General features: G+C 42.5%; 1 protein-coding gene across 1 annotated transcript in view; it reads right to left on the minus strand.

The window, feature by feature from the left end:
• Positions 1-22,892, minus strand: part of Lpcat2 (lysophosphatidylcholine acyltransferase 2) — a 62,872-nt gene that overhangs the window by 39,394 nt on the left and 586 nt on the right. The window contains 6 exon segments of the mRNA NM_001271344.1: positions 3,743-3,777; positions 5,044-5,102; positions 6,560-6,620; positions 8,340-8,452; positions 9,710-9,927; positions 15,306-15,445. Coding sequence (NP_001258273.1) covers positions 3,743-3,777; positions 5,044-5,102; positions 6,560-6,620; positions 8,340-8,452; positions 9,710-9,927; positions 15,306-15,445 — 626 coding nt within the window.

Raw genomic sequence — 22,892 nt, forward strand, 5'->3', positions numbered from 1 at the left:
AGTCTTTCTTGCGCATCCATACAAGTATAATCTGTTCTTCACACATGAATGCACACGTGCGCGCAAGCACACACACACACACACACACACACACACACACACACGTGCACACGTCCACATGTTGCTTTTAATTATGCTACATTCAAGCCATGACTCCTCTCAGGGTTAGACAACCACTCTTGTTATTGAACAACCAAATTACCAAATGTGATCACTACATTGTGTGAGTGAGTGTGAGCTAAAACCCAAACAGATCAAACCTCAAATTCATAGTTTCTTTGATAGCACACACTCTCAGGCCTAAGTCTCTTTGGAAAGTAGACAGAGTCTCCTTTAAGAAACACAGATATGCACGTGAGGCAGGACTCGGAGGTTAAGAGCACTGGTTGCTCTTCCAGAGAACCCATATGAAAACCCAGCAGCCATATGAAAGCTCGTTCCTGTCTGTAATTCTAGTTCCAGTACTCCCTGGGCATTAGTGCATAGAGTGCACAGACATACAGGTGGGGAAAACATCCATACACATAAAAGAAAATAAATACATCTAAAATAAAAATTTAAAGATACACGAATGTGTTTACAGGAACACTCCTAAGTAGGACACCGTATTTCTAAATTCTTAGGTAACAACTTTTAAAAAGTCAGTGGGATTTTCCTAAGGATCACAAACTTTACCAAAGCCATCTCAGCAAGGAAGCTCAAACTATGGAAAAAATATCCTGAAAACTTACAAATTTCCCTGTCAGTCTGGACGAACAGCTCCTGTAAGTGGGTGACCAACCCATCAAAGACAGTTTGTAAGACGGGTGTCTTGCCTCACAGCTTTCCAGGATGAATTTAGACTGTAAGCCAGATTTCTGGAGGATTCTCAGTTTAGCCTCTTCCAACAACTGACAGAACTCAGAACAGACAGTGCATTAGACCACATGTCTAAGGAAGCAACCTGTCACACTTTCATCTCTCTCTGTGTGTGTGTGTGTGTGTGTGTGTGTGTGTGTGTGTGTGTGCTATCAAGAAACTAAAGAACGACTTATCTGTCAAAGTTATCCGAACTGAGAATTCCTCAGTTAGGGATTTCACCAAGGAACACTGGCTCCACATGGACGGAAGGGGCACTGGGTGCCTTCAGCTGTGTACCCACTGGCGAGGCCACCAGGCTCCGGTGCATAAGCCGAGGTCACACAGACAGCTCTGGGTAAATCCAGAGTCACAAAACAAGCAAAAGGACAGGAATGCAGGAAAGGGGGCTTGCAGGGAGAAGGACAGGATAATGGAGTCGTGGGAAGGAGAGAAGAGGAAGGGGAGTAACAGGCCCAGAATGCAACATGTGTGTGCAGCATCCACAGAGACCAGAAGATGTCATCAAATGCCCTGAAACCAGAGCTGCAGCTGATCGTGAGGTGTCCTGTGGATACTTGGGTCCTTCTGCAAGAATAGCCAGTGATCATAACCACCAAACCATCTCTCCAGCCCAAGTGAACTATTTTCAACCATTTACATAGGGCCTTGGGATCACGTATTTTGAGGTAAATATATATATGTATATTTCCAAATATATATTTCCAAATATATATTTCCAGATATATATATCTGCATATATATTTCCAAATGTATATATATACATATATTTCAAAATATATATAATCTCCAAATATATATATCTCAAATATATATGTATATATCTCCATATATGTATATATATCTCCATATATGTATATATATCTCCATATATATATATCTCCATATATATATATATCTCCATATATATATGTGTATATATCTCCATATATATGTATATATATCTCCATATATATGTATATATCTACATATATATATGTATGTGTATATATCTCCATATGTATGTGTATATATATCTCCATATATATCTCCATATATATATCCATATATATATGTGTATATATCTCCATATATATCCATATATATGTACACATATATATCTCCATCCATACATATGTATATATATCTCAATATATATGCACATATATCTCCATATATATGTATATATCCATATATATATGTATGAATATATGAACGTTGGCTACAACAACTCACTAAGCATGCCCTGTTCACACTACAGAGAACCTTCTTAGAAAACCACCTTCCCTAGCTCTGTCCCTTCTCTAAGCTTCCTCCCCCATGTCCCTTCTCCCTCGGAGTATCTGCCCTGGTGAACTATTTCTGCTTTGGTAAAACAGTAACTGAGAATACAGATTGGAGGGTAATAGGAACAGCGCTGGCAGAAGCACTCAGCAGGCCAGAAGACAGGTGGAAATAGGCTTTGCCATAGACAAGAGCCGTGTGCATTTGCACAGAACCAATTTTGTGCTTTTGAAAGATCGTGTGTCTCTGAGTCGTGAGGTATTTTTGACACGACACATTTTTCGTCTCCGAAATTTACTTTCCAACTTCGTTTTTCCCTTTATCACACACTCCCTGGAGAAGGCTGTATTCTTAACCTCCTCTGTGCTCTCCCCCTAACTAGGCCTCCAGAACGCTTTCTTCTATTTGACCTTCACAACCACCCAGACTGCTGTATAATGAAGACATACAGATCGGCAAGCTCGAACCCACGCTGTCTGCATGACACCTAGCTTGGGAGCGCCCTTGCCTCTCTACATTTTTTTGCTGCACAAAAGTTAAAAGCTCGGAATCCAATGTTAGTACCAGCATGAACAGGCAGCTAGTCTGAGGAGTCAAATGATTCCTTTAAAACTTGAACATAACACATTGCCCACGTCTCCTACTGTTCTTTGTCTCCGGCATTATCTGCCTAACGTCACCGACAGGAACCAAAGACTGAAGCTCCAAAGGAGCATATGTGTTCTCTATGATAACTTCTACTTAAATGTCCCTTGAGCTACCCTTCTTAATTCAAATTTATCTCAGAGAAATTTCTGTGTGCATACACAGAAGCAGGAATACATTCTACCTTTTCTCCCAGACCTTCCGAAGCTCAAGAGATTATGTAAACGCTATGTAGAGAAGCCAGGGTATGCTGGAGTGTTTTGATGGCATGCTCCAAAATACCTTCATTGTTCTTTGAGCTATGCTGACACTGTCAAAAGCCGGGAAGACTTTCAAATCCCCATCTGCACATGGCTCTCACTGAAATTTAAGGAGGCTCAAACTTTCTTAGTGGGAGCCAAGCAAAAGCACTTGGAAGAAAGCTGCATTCTACATGATCCATTCTTGAGAAAGGCCTCTTTCACTTCGGCTTGCTCAATGGTGAAAACAGCCCTCACCTCTCTAAGAGCTCTAGAAACTGCTGATCCCTGTGCTTTCGAGATCTATGGGGTAGTCCTGGGTAGCCATTTCCTTCACACAAACAGACATGCCACAGCAGTTTCAGGTCCCGAAACTCAAGTGACCTGAGCCTGTTTAACCCAGCCTCCTGTCTGAGGAGAGAGACCACAGTGCTAAAGCTATGAATATGAGACCCCAAGATCCAAGCTAAGCATGATGCGAACCAGGGCCCTGGAATGTTCCTTCTAAACTGACAATAACCCGTATTCTGAAAATGGTGTTTAACAGACATTAATCTCACTGGCTGTTTAGTGGGCAAGAAGGTGATACTGTCCCCAGACACATGGTTAAAAGATGCAAGACTGATTGGAAATGTATGGTTTTCATACAAATCAGACTTTGTTTTTGAAGAAGGAATAAATTATATTTCTTCATTAAGATAGTCTGCATGAAGGGTTAAACTGGGTAAGTGACTTACAAAGTATATCCTTGCCAGGTCCAGGTTACAGTATCCTAAAAGAGAAGCAGTCAAACTGTTAGTCTAGACTGGTAGGGATGCCTGTAATCCCAGCTGAAGAGAATGGAGGCAAGAGATCAGGGGTTCAAGGCCAGTTACAGCTATACCATGAGTTCAAGGCCAGGGGAAGCTCTACGAGACCTTGTCTCAAAACACAAACAACAAACAAAATATTCAAATAACAACCAAATAAAAATAATCTTTGTCTAATATTAGGACTCATGTAGACTTTTTCTAGAGTAAAAAGCAACACATTAAAGACTGAAATAAGCTTGTAATTATTAAATAACATGAATTAATACAAAACTTATTAATTACAGAGAGTATATAGCTGCCCAGAGATCATTTCCCACCCCATATATTTTTATGTAACAACTGGTTCTGAACTGAAAATATTGTACATGTTCAGTTATTTTTTTTCCCCAACAAGCATATCTGGAAAAGTAGTGTGCACGTGATCTATACAATTTACCAATTACCAAAAATGAATATTTGGAAGGAAAAAGCAAATCAGTACACAATAAAAAAATTTTAGTACAGGAAGATTTAAATAGAAGGGGCCTGAGTAAAAGTTTGATAGATTTTAATTCCTTTTTTTTTTTTTAACTGAGAAGCCAGTCATTAGATAGAAAACCGAACAGGCTTAGAGCTATGAATCTGTCCTAGTATGAGTAACGGTCACACGCTCCCTTTTAGAACCCTCTGGTAAGGCCCTCCGGGAGGAAGCCCAGTGTTGAGAAGGGCAGCATGTGTAGAGGGTAACAGTGTGGCCAGCCAATGAATAAGACTTCCTGGGGCAGCCTTGGACTCTAGAGAAGATGTGGGGTTCTCTACAACCATTTCTCAATTAACTACACCAACTGCCAATGCTCACACTGCCGGTAAGTACACCACCAGTACTTACTGCCTCCCCCAAGTTTAGACTCTGCTTCCGGCCTTTCTACCACCAGTTACCTCTGTATCTGGAAAGGTTTCCTTGTCATCTCCACAAGAATCATACATTTCTAATGTCCGGTCAAATCAGAGCCTAAGTCTGAGGCTCCCCTGTCCATCACAGAGACAGCAGAATAGGTGCTGCTTAATGCCTTCGTGAAGCTGAGGTATGCAGAACAGTCTTTAGTACTGCTGTCACCTTTTAAAATGCCAGCGACAGGTGGCATTAATCTGCCCAATTGGTTCCCCCCATTTAGCCTTTCATCAGTGAGATATTTAAAAGGGTCCTGAAAAATGAGCCATTAGGAATACAGAATCCCTTGCCTTACCAGCTTGTTGGGATATCTGAGGAGGACGGGCTGCACTGGAACTCCCGGGATAAAGGCTCCTAAAACCACATCGAAATTGTACAACATGGTTTGTATACGAACAAGAGGTATATAATAATCAAATAGCATAAACACACTGATTGTTTGAGAGCAGACAAAAGAGAGACCACGCTGAAGCATTTACACGTTATTACAAGTAAGTTATTACTCAGGAGTTATGCAAAGTAAGACCGAAGCAAACATTAAATGCTGTGCCTAAGCACGCATTTACTTGCTGTTTGATAAAAAAAAATTAACGGGATTTGTTTCAAAACAATTCTTTAGCATACGTATAATTTCACCATTTATTTTTATTAGGGGGGTGGTTTTTATTTCCTAAATCCATGCTAGCCAATAATTTTTTAAAAGTAACGACGCAAGTCAAGGCAAACAGGTAATAGGAACTAAAAGGCCTGAAGTAAAGCTGTCACACTGGCCTGAAGTGAGCCACACCTTTGGGCAAAGCACACTAGCAGCTAACACAAAGAGCCTCAAGTTACAGGTTAAAATGAAAGGCACACTCATGGCTGCCTTCCTAGCATCAAAATAGAAGAAAGAGGAGGGGGAGGGGAGGGGAAGGAGGAGGGGAGGAGGAAGAAGGGGAGGGAGGAGAGAGGAAGGAGGAGGGGGAAGAGAGGGAGGAAGGAGGAGGGGGAGAGAGGGAGGAGGGGGAGGAGGAGGGAGGAAGGAGGAGGGAGGTGAAGGAAGGGGAAGAGGGAGGAGGGAGGAGGGAGGAAGGGAGGAGGGAGAGGGGGAGGGGGAGGGGGGAAGGAGGAGGGAGAGAAGGAAGGGGAAGAAGGGAATGGGAAAGAATAGGGGGAGGAGGAAGAGGAGGGAGGAGGGGAAAGAGGAGGAGGAGGAAGAGGAGGAGGGGGATGGGAAAGAATAGGGGGAGGAGGGGAAAGAGGAGGAGGAGGAAGGGGAGGAGGGGGAGGAGGTGGTGGTGGTGGTGGTGGTGGTGGTGGTAGTAGTAGTAGTAGCAGCAGCAGTAGTAAACTTTGGTAGGCTGTCTACTTCTTCATAGAAGACCCCAGATATCTATGAGGTTTCTTGGAGGAAAAAGAAAGATGTCAGTGACCTCTGAGCATATACACACACAGACACACATATACAGACACACACACAGATTCACAAAGGCAGATGAACACAGACACACAAACACAACATAGATATACACAGGCAGACTAATGCAGACAGATATATGCATACACGTGTGTGTGTGCACGCGCGTGCGTATACACACACACACACACACGCACACACGCATACACAGGCATACACACTCCCCTAAAATGGAAAGGCTATATCAAAAAAGAGAGCAGAGGAGTGAACAGGCATAAGTTCTGTGGAATCACAGCATCGGAAAGATTTTATCAGAAAAGACATGCCGGGAGCAAATGAATTGTGCTTTACAAAGGAGTCATTTGAGATATCTCCCACACTATATTGTTACAATACATAATTTAATTTTTCTCACCTGGTTTAAAAGTAATCAAACAGGACCGATTAGTACAAGTACCTTCTGGGAAAACTAGTATCTTGGGAGAAAAGGAATAAATTTAATATTTCAGTCTAATTAATAGATTACCTCATTATTCTCCTATGACTTCAATACTGCTTAATGCTTCAAAAAATAAAACGAAACAGAAGGCTGACTCTTGACTCTAATAAAAGCTGGACTCGAACTATTCCATACACTCCTTTAAAAGAAGTGTTAGTTTTTTTTTTAAGGTGCAGTTTGATCAGTATGATAATTAGAAAAAGATAAAGGCTTTGAATAAATAATATTCTTAATTTACAGAATTACATGTTTCTTTTACATTCCTCGATGCTTTTATTAATGATCTGAATAAGTTTAAAAGAAGACATAAAGCAAGGTAATATCCTCAATCAAAATAAATCTTGTTAGAGTTTCCTCATTAAATGCTATTTATTCCTGACATATAGTACAGGGATGCCTGGAGAGCAGAGAAGGGAATCTTTAAGTTGCCTCAGTTATCATGTGGGAAACACTTCACGGCTTGCTCTATTTTTTCTGAGGTAACATTTTAGCTGTTAATGTCCTCCTTGACCTTTTCTCTGAGAAAGACATACAAACACTGGGAGTATCTCCATTAATTAAGACGTACACTTGGTTTTCTGAAGCGTTTAAAATTTAGTCAAGAGTTGAGTGATAAGGATAGAAAATCAAATCAAATCCCTGTACTCAAAGCAGTTAGTAAATAAATGATCTGTCATAAGGAGAGAGGGAAAACATTGGCTCAAACTGAAACAGGAGTTAAGGGCATAATTCCATCCACTAATTGATAAGATGGGTTTGCTGTGACAACCCAACACAATAGCCAACTATTTTACTTGGTATGAATCCACAAATAGCTTACTAAGGAGGACGGCTAACAAGGTGAGTCAGAGAAATCTCAGGGAGGAAGGAGAATTTAAAAGTAGCCTAGCAGCTCCAAGGTTTGAATTGTTCCATAGTCTCCTCCCTCTGAGTGGCTGTCAGTCAGGCCTTGAGGATCCCAAACCAGACCACTTTACCCCTGGTCAGAGAAAAAGATCTGCAAAATGAGAAAAACGATCTGAAATCTGCCTCTCTGCTGTCTTCTTGCCTACTAATTCTAGACATACTTCTTGGATCCAAAGAGGAAAATCTAACTTTTGCAGATGTCACCTCAGTCATTTTTGTAAGGGTTCTTACAGGCCTCGGTTTCTCAAGGGTGCGTGTGCTTGAGCATATGGATGCTACCATGCTAGTGATCCTGTTTCCATGAGAGGAGAAATAGAGGGTGTTTTCTGGACTCAACCCTGTGTTATGTGGTATGCCATACCCTCTTTTAACCCTAAAAGGGCTCCCCGGGGAAGGGAGCCAGGAGACGGCTTAGTATAACACGGTTTTATAGGCTATTTTGATACGCCCTTGAATGGAAAACTATTTAAATATGATTCAGAAAAAATGGTACGCTTAGAATATTTTCCGTCAAGTGAGTTAAATTATGTAAAATATTCGTTGCATTTAATAGGAGTTAAAAGTCGGCATTAGAGAGCCATTTTTTTATTACCCAAAGACAATATCTGACAAACGAAAGTATCAGAACATGTGGGAACAGAGCCTTCTGCACACTAACTGGCTTTATTCTGCATCTGTCAGGCTGCAGACACGTGGCATGGAGAGCTCGCTCTCTGCGGACCCAAATGAGAACACCTACGGACAAGCACAAGCTCTCAGTATACACGAGTGACCAGCCACCGCGCCTTACCTGGGGCCACTCCCCGCCTGACGTTGCTCGCTTTTTTATTTCGTTGATCGTGTTTTTTCGGGAATCCGGATCAACACGGGATACCAAAACCGGCTGCAAAGCCCGTAACAGTCCTGGAAGACAAAAGGCCATACCCAAGTCATTGTTGTTAAAGCTACCAAGGCATTCACACTGGATAAACTGAAATGATGTTTTACAAGCGAATGAAAATGCTAGCGAATCTAAAAGAAGAAGCCTTTTAAAACCCCAGATTCGGTGTTTTCTAGTTAGCTTCTGATTTCAAACGCAGAGCTGGGTATCCCTACATGGATTCTACAGAAGTTAGTGGAAAGAATGGGGGGAGGGCAGGGGGTGTGGAGGGGGTCGGAGCAAACGTCTTCTCCCTTAACGGATGCTCAGCTGTCCATCGAAGCTTCAAAATCAGTCTTGTTTGGTTTCAGATCATGTACATGTGGAGGGCAATCATGACTGATTTTACTAAAATCCTTCTGAATAGGTCACCTCCTATCGCATGAAAAGCCGTCTTCCGGTACTCTGCAATGGAAATGTTTGGCGGGGAAAAGCCACGTTGCACACAGCCCAGTAAGTTGCCCACTGGAGAAAAGTGTCTTCGCTCATTGACGGAGCTCCAAGGATTCCTAGTCTTTCTCGGGGACACCAGCAGGCAACCTCGCGCCCGTTCTCTCGGCGCTTGGTGTGAGCTGTAACCTTGGGACAACCCGGAGCAGTTACTTGGAGACTGATTCCACCGGGAGACATGGAAATGTCTGGCAGGAAAAACATTTCAGTCGCTTCATTATTTTTTATGGCAGGAAGCACTCATTGTTCCACATCATAATTCTCAAAGACTTACACAAACGTCCCTCAGGGAACCATAGGGACGCAATAATTTAGAAAGCAGAGCTGGGGGGGAGGAGGCTTGGCACATTTATCAGCCCAAAACCATAAAAAGAGGTTCGGGAAGTAGCATGTGACCGGTGGGTTTTTTTTTTCCCCAGACTCGCTTTTAAAAAATAAGTGGTTTTAAAATCTGATTCTCCTCGTGACACATATAGGAACACGAAGATAGGATGGCGCGGCACGGTGATAAGGGAAAGTCTCCTGAGAGCCCAAAAGCTAAAGACGAGGGGAAAGGAAAAGACCTCCTCTACTCATTTGAAGAAAAGGAAGTAAGTTTAAAATATTTTAAAGTTTTATTTTTTTTAACCGGCTGGGTTAACAGTGTTAGATCATTGCCCTGCATGTACAAGACCATGAGTTTAACCCCCAGGAATGAAAGTAATAAGCATAGAGAAAATGCCTCTATATGATTCTTTCCACTTAATGTAGGCCCATGATAACACTTGAGCTGTTACCGTTCAGATACTTACTGCCAACCAGAGGGGTCTGGGCGTTCTCATTCCGTGACACCAGAGAGGGCAGCCCCGCTACTACACAGGCAATTCCATCGAAGAACGTGGAGTGAGGAGCAACGACAAAAATGGGCGCCTCCAGAGGGCTAGCCACCTTTCCTTTCACGGTAACCCTAAACCCCATGGAGAAGAACATGGCACGACCCAGGAACTTCAAGGCGGGCTGAGTGATCTTCCTTTGAAAGCAACAATGGAAAAAGACGTTTCTTAGCTTCGCTTTATGCTAAAGCACAGAAGGGGAACCAAAACAGATCAGAGCTTCACAGGGGAGAGGAAGAGCCTGTCAGAACTATCGGCAGCTGTCAACTGGACACACGTGGAAGGAGGCAGCCTCAGCTGAGGAGCTGCCCTCATCGGATGGCCCATGGGTGTGGACGTCCGTGGGTTACTTCCTTTATCAGTAATTGGCGTTGAGACCCAGCCCAGGCCCTGTGGCAGCTGAGCCTGGCCTGTGAGAAGGTAACCAAACCTGAACCGAGGGAGCAAGCCAGTCAGTGTCAGTGAGCAGTGCTCCCTCATGATCCCCTGACTCCAAGGCCTTGTCCTGAGTTCCCCGCCCGGCCTGACTTCCACGATCAATAAGATTAGGATTTGGGAGTTCTAAGGTGAAACAAACCCTTTCTTCTCCACACTGGTGCTGGTCAGTGTTTATCATCAAGACAACAGAAAGCAAATTTGAACAGGAGCTGAACAGGGAACTCCTCTGGATTGGCAGACTGTTCCAAGCGTCCCATGTATATTAATATTTTTAAGTCTCAGTCTATCCTTATAACATTCCTATTATTATTATCAGCCTCATTTTAAAACTTACTCTTTATGCTATCTATATATACATGTTTGTCTGTAAGAGTGCATATCCTAAAGTGTACATTTCATAGTCAGGGGAAAGCTTGTAGGAGTCAGGTCTTTCCCTCTACTATGTGATCCGGAGGATTGAACTCAGGTTGTTAGGCTTGGCAGCAAGGATCCTGACCAGTGAGTGTGCCATCTTGCCGATTGTTTTAACCTCAGTATTTACATTTACATTTAATTTTATTTCTCTGTATCACTGTGTTTGCCACAGGCATATGGGTGACCAAGGAGGCCAGAAGAGGGTATTGGAACTAGAGCTACTACGAGTGGCTGTCATCTACCTGATGTTTGTTGCTGTAAAATTATAAAAATGGCTGTCTTTTATCCCGCACTAGGTCTGGCACTGCAGTTACCCCGAGACATCTGCTGGATATCTCAATTCTCAGTCAGCAAAGCCTCTCACCTGCTCTGCTCCATCCCCTATCACACTGCCAATGGCTTCTCTCTGAGCCTGGCAGCAATCTCTCTACCCATCTAGTTCTCAGGGCAGGTTGCCACCATGCCAGACACACGCATACAACCACATACTCTCTTGAATTCAATTAAATCGCCACATGAAAGAACACACAACACAGTAACCTCTGGTCTAATTGATAAGATTTTATTGCCCACCTAGACATACAAACCCCTGTACACATCCATCCCTTAAGAACATTCATAACAACCTGTAAACGTGCAGAGAGGAATCTTAACGTCAGCCTCCATGTTCTCCTGGCTGCTTCTCCCTCTCCTCCCCTCCTTTGCTCCCACCTCTTCCCTTTCTCTAAAACTTTTCTCCCGCCCATCCTTCCTTCTCGTCCAATGACAGGCCTCGTTCTATCGTACACCTGCCTTCACCTGTATGACATCATCCTACAGATGCTGGTAATGGAGCCTGATCTCCAGTCCTCTACAAGGGCAGCAAGCACTCTTAACCCCTGGGCCAGCTCTCCTTAACCTCATTTTGAAGATGAGAGAACAGAGACAGAGTAAGGATTTGTCCAGAGATACTTGGATCATAAATGACTCCATTATTCTGCAAGCTTGAAACAATCAAAATGAATCTTCAAACTACAGCCCACAGGGAGACAACTGACACCGGTACTGGCCTCAGAAAGCAGTCATCCTTGGGAATACATTCCTCTTACGTAACGAAGATGTTACTGTCTACCCGAACACTTCACAAGTCTCGTGGACTAATTCTTAGAGACAAATCAGATATCACCAAGCACCTCCAGAAGGAAACAGACCGACGCACAGCCGCTGAACTTGGATACGCAAGCAATTTAGAAGGTTTCCAGATATCCTATCATTAAAAGTAATTATCTGTGCTGGCTAGGTGGTTCGGCTGGTAAGTAAATGCTTTGCCACTGAGCTCAATGATGCGAACTGAATATCTGGGATGGATACAGTAGAGAGAGAGAGAGACAACTACAACCTCTGAACGTGTACAATGGTGTATGTGCACCTGCATACACACATATACTCATGAAATAATGTTTAAAAAAAGATTATTATCACGCCGTGCAAAGAACTGTGTTGGATATATGGGACTTATAAAGTTCATTCCCTTACCTGATAAGCTTAAATAACAGAGCATCAAAAATATTCTCATAGATATTTAGATTCCTAAGCACGGAATGGATACCTCGGTATACGACAAATATATGTTCTAAAGTGAGCAGACACGGCATGACTTGAAATCAGAACAGTTGTGAGTAGCCCAACCAGACCCTCACAAAACTGGGTCCATTAATCCCCCCTCGCAGAGAGGTGAGAGCATCCACAAGACACCAGAGCAAAGCCCTGCATGAAAGGGGCAGGCTCGCTAGTGGCTCACGTATAGATCCTTCCCTCCAGATATATAAGCAAAAAGAAATAGCTGGGGTAGAAGTGGGGTTTATACCCTTTCTTTGGTTCTCTAGAACCCCTTAAGTGTTTGTGTAGGTTAACCCCTTGTGTACCCTCCTGTAAGCACCCCAGCTAAACTTACTGGTTCACCCTGCCAGACTTGGGTGGGATCATTTCTTTGGGCTGTCATCAGTGTCCGATCTGAATGAATAGACAATTGTTCACATCTCTACTAAAAAAAAAAAAAAAAAAAAGAACAAAAACAAAAACAACAAAAAAAACAATACAGCTCTTCACGGAAAGTAAAATAAAATGTATGCAGTCATCCCTCAGGAATTGTGGAGAAAAGACTCCACACCCAGCCTTGAAACAGTCGTGTCCTTGAATGCTCAAAATCTTTTAGCAAATGCTCTCTAACAATTGCATAAAAGCTATATACACGGACCTGCAGACTTAATAACTCATATAATACAAACGATATGAAAATGTTCAGTAGAGATACTATCCTTTTTCTATATTTAGAACAGACTCCTAAATATATAGCACCTATGAGGTATTGAAAAGAACTTTTTAAAACCGAGGTTCTATTTTTCTTAACCAGGGAAAAGCTTCTAGTAACTAGCCACCGAGGAAGGTTCTGTGGTGCTGGCCTCACAGGAGGGAGACTCAGAAAGCCAGAGTGCTTTCCAGGGGCCACAGGGAGGTGGCGACTTCTTCCTCCTTTAGTGCAGAGGTGAGTGCTGTGTGCTCTAGGAACACAAAGTACATCTCCATGTTTCCATACTTTATTTCTTAACTACGGGGCGGCAGCTTGTTTATAAATACATTTTAAGAAGCCACACCCCTCCGTGGCTTCTATTTAAATATTTTTTTTTCAAAGTTCCAGGGGGAAAGAGCTGTGGGAGCCTGGAGGTCTGAGTTTGAGCTCCAGAAAACACTTAAAAGGCAGACGCAATGGTACCCATCTGCGATCTGAGCACCTCTTCGGAGGGATGGGGGTGAGCAGTGAGCCTCTTAGCATGGAGTATGCTGTCTAGTGGGAGAAACAAGAAAGTGGGCCTCAAAACAAGGGGAAAGTTGAAACTCCACTCCCAAGCATCCTCTAAGCGACAGCCATGTGCTGTGGCGCAGTACACATATGCACGTGCACATTCATGCATGCACCCACACGTGTTTTTAAAATGTGAATAGCTAAACGTCTTGGGATAACATAATAACTTCAAAATGACGTGTATGCAAGGAAACAGATATGGATTTCACCAAGGGCAGTAAAGCTTTTCTACAACACAAGCAGTAAAAGATCGAAAAGAACACATTTCTAATTTTTCTTTTTCTTTTTTTTTTTTTTTTTGTTCTGGATTCTTCAGCTATCCCGCCCCCAGATTTTTTTGGTGAGCCAGTAACTATAAAACCAAAGAAAGAATCTGAAAGAATTGTGGAAAGCAGCCCGTGAAGTGCTACTTTATAGTGTGCACCCTATAAAACAAAGAAGTACAATTCGCAAGGACCGAGTTTTCTCCAGGGGGCACTGCCAGCCCTTCTCCCACTTCAAAACAGCTTTGTTTTTGAGAGTCACATTTGTTCGCTGGAACAGAAACCGAGAGCAAACTGCATGCTTCTATAAAGGGCGTAGAACAGTAGCTCTCTTGATAAATCATGAAGACATGTCTGAATTGGAGATTTGCATAGAAAGAACACATCCATACATAGGGGGAAAAAAAGCAAGTGAATGAACACCATGCACCAGTTCTGGGAGCTCGTCAACATCCTAAAGTAAATGTGTGGATTTGCAGCCTGTTGGAACCCACGAAATGCAAATTAGGTTTATCTACACTGTGGACAGATGGCAATAATTTGATCCTGCCGAACATTAGTAACTACTACCAGCAATTTTATTTGTTCTTGCTCAATCCGTTCTCTAGAACCTTCCCAATTAAATGATTCTAGAAGTCTTAGAAAAGCAGTTCTGCTTGCCTCAGTACTAGCATTGGAAAAATGCTGTTTTAAGCGATAATAAAAGTGAATGTTAATCATAGTATAATGAATAAAAATAGCCTAATCTGTCCACTTAATACATTACCTCGGGGAACAAAAACTAATGTAGAAACAAGTAATGTGAGAGACGAAAAGGAAGGCAATTATTTTATAGCTATAAGGTTCCAGAAATAACAGGATATGTTAGGCTCACTGCCTCGGTGTGTCACAAGGCCCAGTACAAGCAACCTGAAGGGAAGGAAGATTTGTCTTAGCTCATGGCTTTAGGGGTTTGGGCTTATAACAAACAATTTTGTTCTGAGGACCATGGTGCAGTGCCGGAACTTCAAAGCTGTGGGAACAGGGCAATAGCTACCCATCTACTTCACTGTGCACAGGAAACAGAAAGGAAACGCACAAAGGGGCTAACCCCTCCTTCTCCAGGACACACTCCTACTGACCTAATTACTCCACCTAGGCTAGGCCCCTCCAGATTTTCACCACCTCCTAATAACGCCACCACATTATGAATCCATCAAGAGGCTAATCCTTTGATTAGGGCACAGCCCTCAAAATACGGTCCCTCCTCCCCAAAACCCATCAGCTGCCAATAAAGCTTCTAATACACAAAGCTATTGGAAACATTTCATGTTCAAACACACCACAGGGACTCTTCCAGAGAGGCTCAGAGAGCAAAATGCTTTAACATTAATTAATTATACGTAGAGCTCAATATCAGCAAAGTGCTCCAGTGTGCAAGTGTCTGCATAAATCAAGGCCATTTGCATGCAAGGAACAAATATAAAGCGTTAAATCTGAGGAGGAGTATGCTAAAACCACTGGTCACTGGGGACAGTTACATTGAGTTGGGTAATATCTGGACATGATTATCACTTACCTCCTCCAATCGCTTATTGGATGGGTCAGCTTTTTAGGGCAGCATACTGTTGAGATTACAGCAAAGGGCCATGCCAGCAGCAAAACTAATCCAACCAGTAAAGCACGGACTGGAAGCAGAATAATTCCAAGGAGAATCATCTGCAAATCAAAGTTGACAAAAAAAAAAAAAAAAAAAAAAAAAAAGACAAATGGACGCTATTTAAATACAATACCGCCAAACACAAAAGGATAATAGAAACATTTTGGCTTCCTGTCTGTACTCAAGGGTGAATTAATTAAATGTTGCCATGTATGAGACTGAGATATAAACACACACACACACACACACACACACACACACACACACGATAGGACATTTGATCTCAAAGAGCTACGTCTAGCAGAACATGGTGGCACACACCTCTAATCCCTGCATTCTCCTCCCAGAAGAAGTAGACAAATCGATAAAACATCTATAGTTCGAAACAAACCTGGCCTACATAGTGAGTTCAGGGTCAGCCAGGGGATACATTACAAGACCCTGTCTCAAAAAACCAAAACAACAACAACAACAACAAAAACCAGAAACAAAAAGCAAAAGCAAAAATAAAAAAAAAAAGTAACATCAATAATAAAGGCAAAAGAAGCAGTGAGAGAACCATGGGACAACTTGCTCTGTGTGTCAGTGGGGTGATGTGGGGAGATAGAGGATGCTGGGAGAAAAAGGAAAGGTGAGCCTGACTTAGCAGCCAGGACAGGAGAAAGTGGTAGCCTGACCAGTCCTGCAAAAGAAGCAGGTGCTCCTGGGTGCTTGGTCCTACAGACTTGAGAGACTAAGGCAGGGGGAGCGAGTGCAAGGCTGCCCAAGCTACAAAGTGAAGGGAAGTGGAGCTTAACACCTCAGGGAGAGTGCTTGCCTCACAGGCTCAAGCATCAGTGTGGTCTGAGCATAGCTAACCACAAAGGGAACAGAGGATAGTCAGGCAAGACTGATAGCCTGTTTCCCAAGAGCTACAGAGAGAAGGGTAGGAGCAGTAGTCTCAGGGAAGGGACTGCACTGCTTCCAAGGCCTGCCAATTCTGTGTAACTAAGCAATAAGGAAGTGGGGGAGAGACTAAAAGTTAAAAATAAGTAAGAATAAAGAGTCTAAGAATAAGAACAGCAAGTCATAAGTAAATGTTGACTGTGTGTCAGGCGCATGACGCACGGTGATTCATTTAGCTCTTAAGAGCCTAAGTTGCTTTACATGCAAAGAACGCCATGGAGGGATAAATTCAATAGCAATAAATCAACAGAAGGGGAAATAAACTTATTTACAAAGCCTTTGCTTCTAATCCTTACACGATCCTGCCTTTCAAGTGAACGGTTATGTATAATACCAATTTTTTTTTTATAAATTACATTACAGAGACAGTGCAGTCTGTCTTCTGTTTCTATTGGCCCCCTACAGGAATCTGAACATCATTAAATAACTTACATAAATTCCCCAACTATTCTAGTTCCTCTGCTTGTCTTAGTTTTTGTAATTTTCAAGTAGGACTTCAAGTGGTGGTTTCTTTTGAAGATATTCTAGATCCTCTGCATCCCCACATTAGTTTAGAAGTAATTCCTCAGTGTTCTCCCCCTCCCCCTCCTCCCTCTCCCTCTCCACCTCTCCTCTCTCCGTCCCCTCTCTTACACACACACACACACACACACACACACAGACATGTGTATAGGATTTTTGTTGAGACGTAATCTGGAAGGAATCGTCATACTAGTAATACTGTGTTTTCCAGTTCACAAACATGCTACATCCACTCACATGTCCTAATTTCTCACAGCTCTATTCTGTTGCTGTCAGTATAGTGACCAGACACGGTTTTGGTTAAACATGCTTCTAAGTAATCAATATCATTTACTGTTACTACAGATAGGATTAGCTAATTTTATTTCTTTTTTTTTTTAAGATTTATTTATTTATTATATATAAGTACACTGTAGCTGTCTTCAGATACACCAGAAGAGGGCATCGGATCTCTTTACAGATGGTTGTGAGCCACCATGTGGTTGCTGGGAATTGAACTCATGACCTCTGGAAGAGCAGTCGGGTGCTCTTAACCTCTGAGCCATATCTCCAGCCCCCCTAATTTTATTTCTTAATTGCCTGATGCTTAGTGTAAATACAAAATTGATTTAATTTCTAAATATGAGAATTTTTCAAGTATCAGACTTAGGTATCCATTCACTCACTCACTCACTCATTCATTCACTCACTCACTCATTCATTCATTCACTCACTCATTCATTCATTCACTCACCATTCATTCACTCACTCATTCACTCACTCATTCATTCATTCACTCACTCATTCATTCATTCACTCATTCATTCACTCACTCACTCACTCATTCACTCACTCACTCATTCATTCACTCACTCATTCATTCATTCACTCACTCATTCATTCACTCACTCACTCATTCACTCATTCATTCATTCACTCACTCATTCATTCATTCATTCACTCATTCATTCACTCATTCATTCACTCACTCATTCATTCATTAACTCATTCATTGAGATAGGATAGCTGTATGTAACTCAGCTGGCTTTGAACTTGCTATGTGGACCAGTTTAGCCTTGAATCCACAGGTTTCTGCCTGCTTCCTGAACGTTGGAAATAAATGTGTGCACTACTATGCCCAGTCTGTGTTTATTTCTAATATAATCTGTTACAGTCAGCAAACATACTCTGTTACATATCAATCTTTTGACATTTTCAAGACTTCTTTTCTGCCAGTGACTGGTCTATTTTGGAAAGGACTTGGGATCCTGAAGTTGCAGGAGAAGGTATCCTTACAAATGACAGTTTAGTAAAGATGGTGAGAACTGTTTTTTAACTCTCATACTTTGACAACCATCTCCGGTCTGGTCTTTTCTATCAAGTACTAAGGAGTGAGTGTGAGCATCCTCAGAGCAGCTTGCTCGCTCGCTCGCTTGCTTGTTACTAGCTCAGGTCTTTGTTATACCTACATTGCTGGAATAGCTCCTTAGCTATGCTGTCTTGAAACGTCGGCCAGCAGTTGCTCAGAGGGCGACAGTATACACATTTAACACGTGACAACTCAGAATTAAAACTATGCCACTTCACATGCACTGTAGAAAATGCAGGGCAATTCTGCCCTTTCCAAACTGTGGTGTATTTTATTTACACCCGCATATATGTAAACTCAAAAAAAAAAAAATACTGCCAGACTTCTTTTCACCAAATCATCACATTTTATAGCTCTCAGATTAGATTAAGGTGAAGATAATGAGTTTCGTTTACTGATTTCCAAGTCTCCTTCCCAATAGTCTTCACTCTTTCCTGTGTGTCCACGTTTCTAGCTAGAGAATATGACACCATGTTTCTACTCCTGGAAAAATGTTCTTTGCCTCTCTCTCTCTCTCTCTCTCTCTCTCTCTCTCTCTCTCTAATTACACCTACTCACTTGTGTGCTCACGTGTGCGTGTGTGCTGCTGCACCTGTGTGGATGTCAGAGTCAGATCTGTCTACCACATCGGTCCCGGGAAACCTAACTTAGGTTGTCAGACTCAGCAGCGAAACCTTTTATCTGTGGAGCCATCATCCAGTTTGTTTGCTTTCGTTTGTCTGTTTGCAGTGAGGATCGAACCCAAGGCCTCAAGCAGGATGGCGCTGTAGCGCCAGTGAGCTATACCTCTCCAATCCCCATTTACTGTCTGCTTTGGTTTGGTTTGGTTATTTTGGTTTTGGCTTTTGAGACTCACTCTCTCTCTCTCTCTCTCTCTCTCTCTCTCTCTCTCTCTCTCCCTCTCCCTCTCCCTCTCCCTCTCCCTCTCCCTCTCCCTCTCCCTCTCCACAGCCTTGGCTGTCCTGGAGATCTACCTGTCTCTAACTCCTGAGTGCTGGGATTAAAAAGGCACGCACCACCAGGCCCAGACTCATTTATCATCCCTTACATGCAGTTCTTATAACAACTCTCACCATTTTTCCTTCTAAGACTATCTTCACTTTCTTTCAAGTTCCAAATATTTTTATATCACATTCATCTGACTGTCTCCCGTCTATTTTTGCACACACACACACACACACACACACATATATAATATATATATATATATATATATATATATATATATATATGGGAGCTTATATGATACAGCGTATGTGTGGAGGTCAAAGGGTACCTTGTGGGAATTAGTCTTCTGTGTCCACTGGGTGGATCTTGGAGATGAACCTGGGCTCTCTGGTGTGGTGTTAGCATCTTTACACAATGAGCCATCTTTCTAGCCTCCTCATTGGCTACTAACTTCCAGATTGACTTGTCTTTCTTAAGGAGTTCTAGGAGTTATTTTTACCTCCTTTGGATACTATACCCTTACCAGATATATTATATACAAACATTTTTCCTCAAAACTTTTAGGCTATCGCTTTAATTTCTCCCCCTCGTTTTACATCTGTGTGCATTCAGTGTGTGAGCTTGTCTGCATGCTTGCTTTGTGCTCACTGGAGGTGGGGGTGGGGAGCCTTTGAAAGCCTAAAGTGACTGCTCGATGTCTTTCTCAATCCCTTCCCACTCTAATCACTGGGGCAGGGTCCCTTATTGAAGCACAGCTCACCGATTTAGGATATTCTAATTGGCCAGTTTTCCCCAGGGATCATGTTTCTGCCTTATTAGAGCTAGGATTATAGGCAGCCACCACGTTTGCTTGCCCTGCTTTTCTTAAGGGTTCCAGAAACCCAAACTCAGGCTCTCCTGTTTGTGTGATAAGAGCTTTACTCGCCGCAAGATCGCCTTGGATCCCTCTTCAATACAGTGGGAACATCTTAAAGCACAAAGAATTCAATTTCACAATACTATTTATCTATTTCTCATATGGCTCCCTCTCCCCACCCCGCCCTGTGAGAGTGTGTGTGTGTGTGTGTGTGTGTGTGTGTGTGTGTGCGCGCTTATGCTTTTATTGTCTATCTACAAAACGAATGACTAATCCATGCTCATTAGGATTTACACCTATATTCTCTCTTAACACTTTCATTATTTTACCACACGTGCATATTTTCTCTATTTAGTTCTTTTATGAGCTAAAGCTGTTCTACATCAGGTGAACTTAATTCTCTTGTACACGCTAATCCATCTATCCCAGACCACTTATTGGAAAGACACGTCTTACTCCATTGGATTGCTCCTAGCACTCTTGTAGAAAAATCAACGGCCAGAGATCTGTGTTTGTTTCTGGACCCAGTTTTCTCTCATGGATGCGTTATTCGGGGACTTCTTTAATTCTGTGAAGTTTACTTTCTTTGTCATGTGTGGCTACTTTAATCTCTGATCAATTTGACTAACAGTCAGTTAACGCATACAGGAATCTCCTTTCGTGTAGAAACCTCAGTTTCCCAGTACTTTCAAGGGAAGTACTTGCATTCTGGGGTACATGTCAAGGCAGGCGGCAGTTCAAAACTGCCTGAGCCTTAGATCCCTTCTCGTACAGAGCCTCAAGGCCAATCAGAGATGAGACACCAGGGCCTTCTTGGATCTTTCCAGAACACACGCACACCATCTCTCTTGTGTTCCCTGCTGCGTGTCGAGAGATTGGTATTTACTCTAGTATACACAACAAACAAACATTTTTATGTGAACAGATAATCCCATCAATCGCCACTGGTCATTTTAGTTCTAAACTCTTTTGCAACAATAGAAATTAGGTTATATTTTTCCTTAAACAGTGGCTAGAGATGGCTCAGCAGTTAAGAGCATTTGACTGCTCTTCCAGAGGACCCAGGTTCAATTCCCAGGACCCACATGGCCACTCGCAACTTTCTGTAACTCCAGTTCCAGGGGGAAATGATACCTTTGTACAGATATACATCCGGGCAAAACACCAATGTATATAAAATAAAAATGGATAAATCATTTTTAAAAGGCATAGAGGAGAAAGGATGAGTGTAAGCCTTAAGCCCTATGATGAAATGCGGAAGTGACAACAGTCCTTGGAGGACAACAATCAAAATCCAATACTAAACCAGGTCTGAACCAAGTATATTACCATACCTGTGCGAGAGTACATCTGCACTTTCAAGTAGATAGCATTCATGCCAAATTTTATCCACACCTATTCAAACGCTCCCTTTACCCATGCTATTCAAGCCACGGATGCATCTGTGGTATCACTGGTATTATGGATTTAAAAAAAAAGAAAGGAAATGAATGCCTGTGCGGTTTAATCCAAGTAGCAACTTTTAAATAGAGTGAACCGATACAGGCATGCAGCGATTACCAATATTAAGATTGGCAAACCAGAGTACATTACGCCACGTTACCTCATTTAATTTAACTCCTTTGAAGAAGTAGCTCGATTATGAGAAACTCTAACAGCTAGAGGAGGGTGGGTGACGCAGCCAAATTTGCAGAATCTGTGAGTACTGAGTGACCAGTGCACTTTGCAGTAGATATGGTTCTCGTGGAGTTTCTAGGAAAAGCTCTTCGAGGTAATTTTTAAAGACTAATCGTCTGACTCAAGGTACAACACAAGTATTTTAAAATGCGGCTTTGAGCCTCCCTTTCAACTCTGAACCCAAACAGCCGGGGTACATTTTCACTTAAATATAAACTCATTTGTCTGGAGTTCATCTTGAAGGGTGGCATGTGTGCTTAGAAGTATTGCAAGTGATTCAAGGCATAAAGCAGAACTCTGTAAACTTACTCTCCGCATCTTTTATCTTCCTCTCTCAGATATGTCTTCAACCAGATCCCTATCACTACTCTCTAACACCCTCTACCACCATCAACCCCCTCCCAACACACACACACACACACACACACACACACACACACGAACATGTATGCACACACGCATAGAGGGGGAGAGGGAGGGGGAGGGGTGGGGAGAGGGGGAGGGAGAGAGAGAGAGGGAGAGAGAGAGAGCGAACTCTGTGCTTAACATGCTTCCTCTACAGAGGTCACAAGTCTTAGAGCACTATATAGAAAAATGCAAAAATAAACACTGCCTCAATGCAAAAATTATGAGACCGGCAGGGAGACATCGACACTTCTCCCCTGCAGACAAGACAACCACTGTTCTCATCCATCTTTCTCCTTCTCCAATCACTAACCTCACCAAAGAGGAAGTCAAAAAGTGAACTTACTAATGCTAAAAGATGCCCTTTCCGAGATAAAGACAACCGACTTCGTGGCCATTTCTAATAGCAGCTACCTTCGTCATGTCATCTTTGAATCTAGAAAAGGCGCTGTGTGAAGGCCGACTCAAAAGAAAAGAAAAAGAAGAAAAGGAAATCTACCTTCATGGGTCTCCCAGGTTTGTCTTTGCCTCAGATTTACAGCCTGGCTGTTCCTACAGAGCAAGGCTCTCTGCCTCTTCTCTTACTCCACGAGGCTCTGACTGGCTCCCCGCTTTACAAAGGGCACATAAAGGAGAGTACTCTGAAACCCTCTCATATGGTAGCTCTCAATCCTCTGCCTTCACAAACTTCCACAAGCCAAAGTGCCTACCCCATCCATCCCCAACTCAGGCAAGGAATAGGTCCCTATATGGGATCCTCCTTACTGACATGCCTTGTCTGCATCTTCTGCTTTTGTGTCAATCC

The sequence above is a fragment of the Rattus norvegicus genome, chromosome 19 (genome assembly GCF_021556685.1).
Source record: "Rattus norvegicus strain SHRSP/BbbUtx chromosome 19, alternate assembly SHRSP_T2T, whole genome shotgun sequence".
In the NCBI taxonomy this organism is placed as follows: Eukaryota; Metazoa; Chordata; class Mammalia; order Rodentia; family Muridae; genus Rattus; species Rattus norvegicus.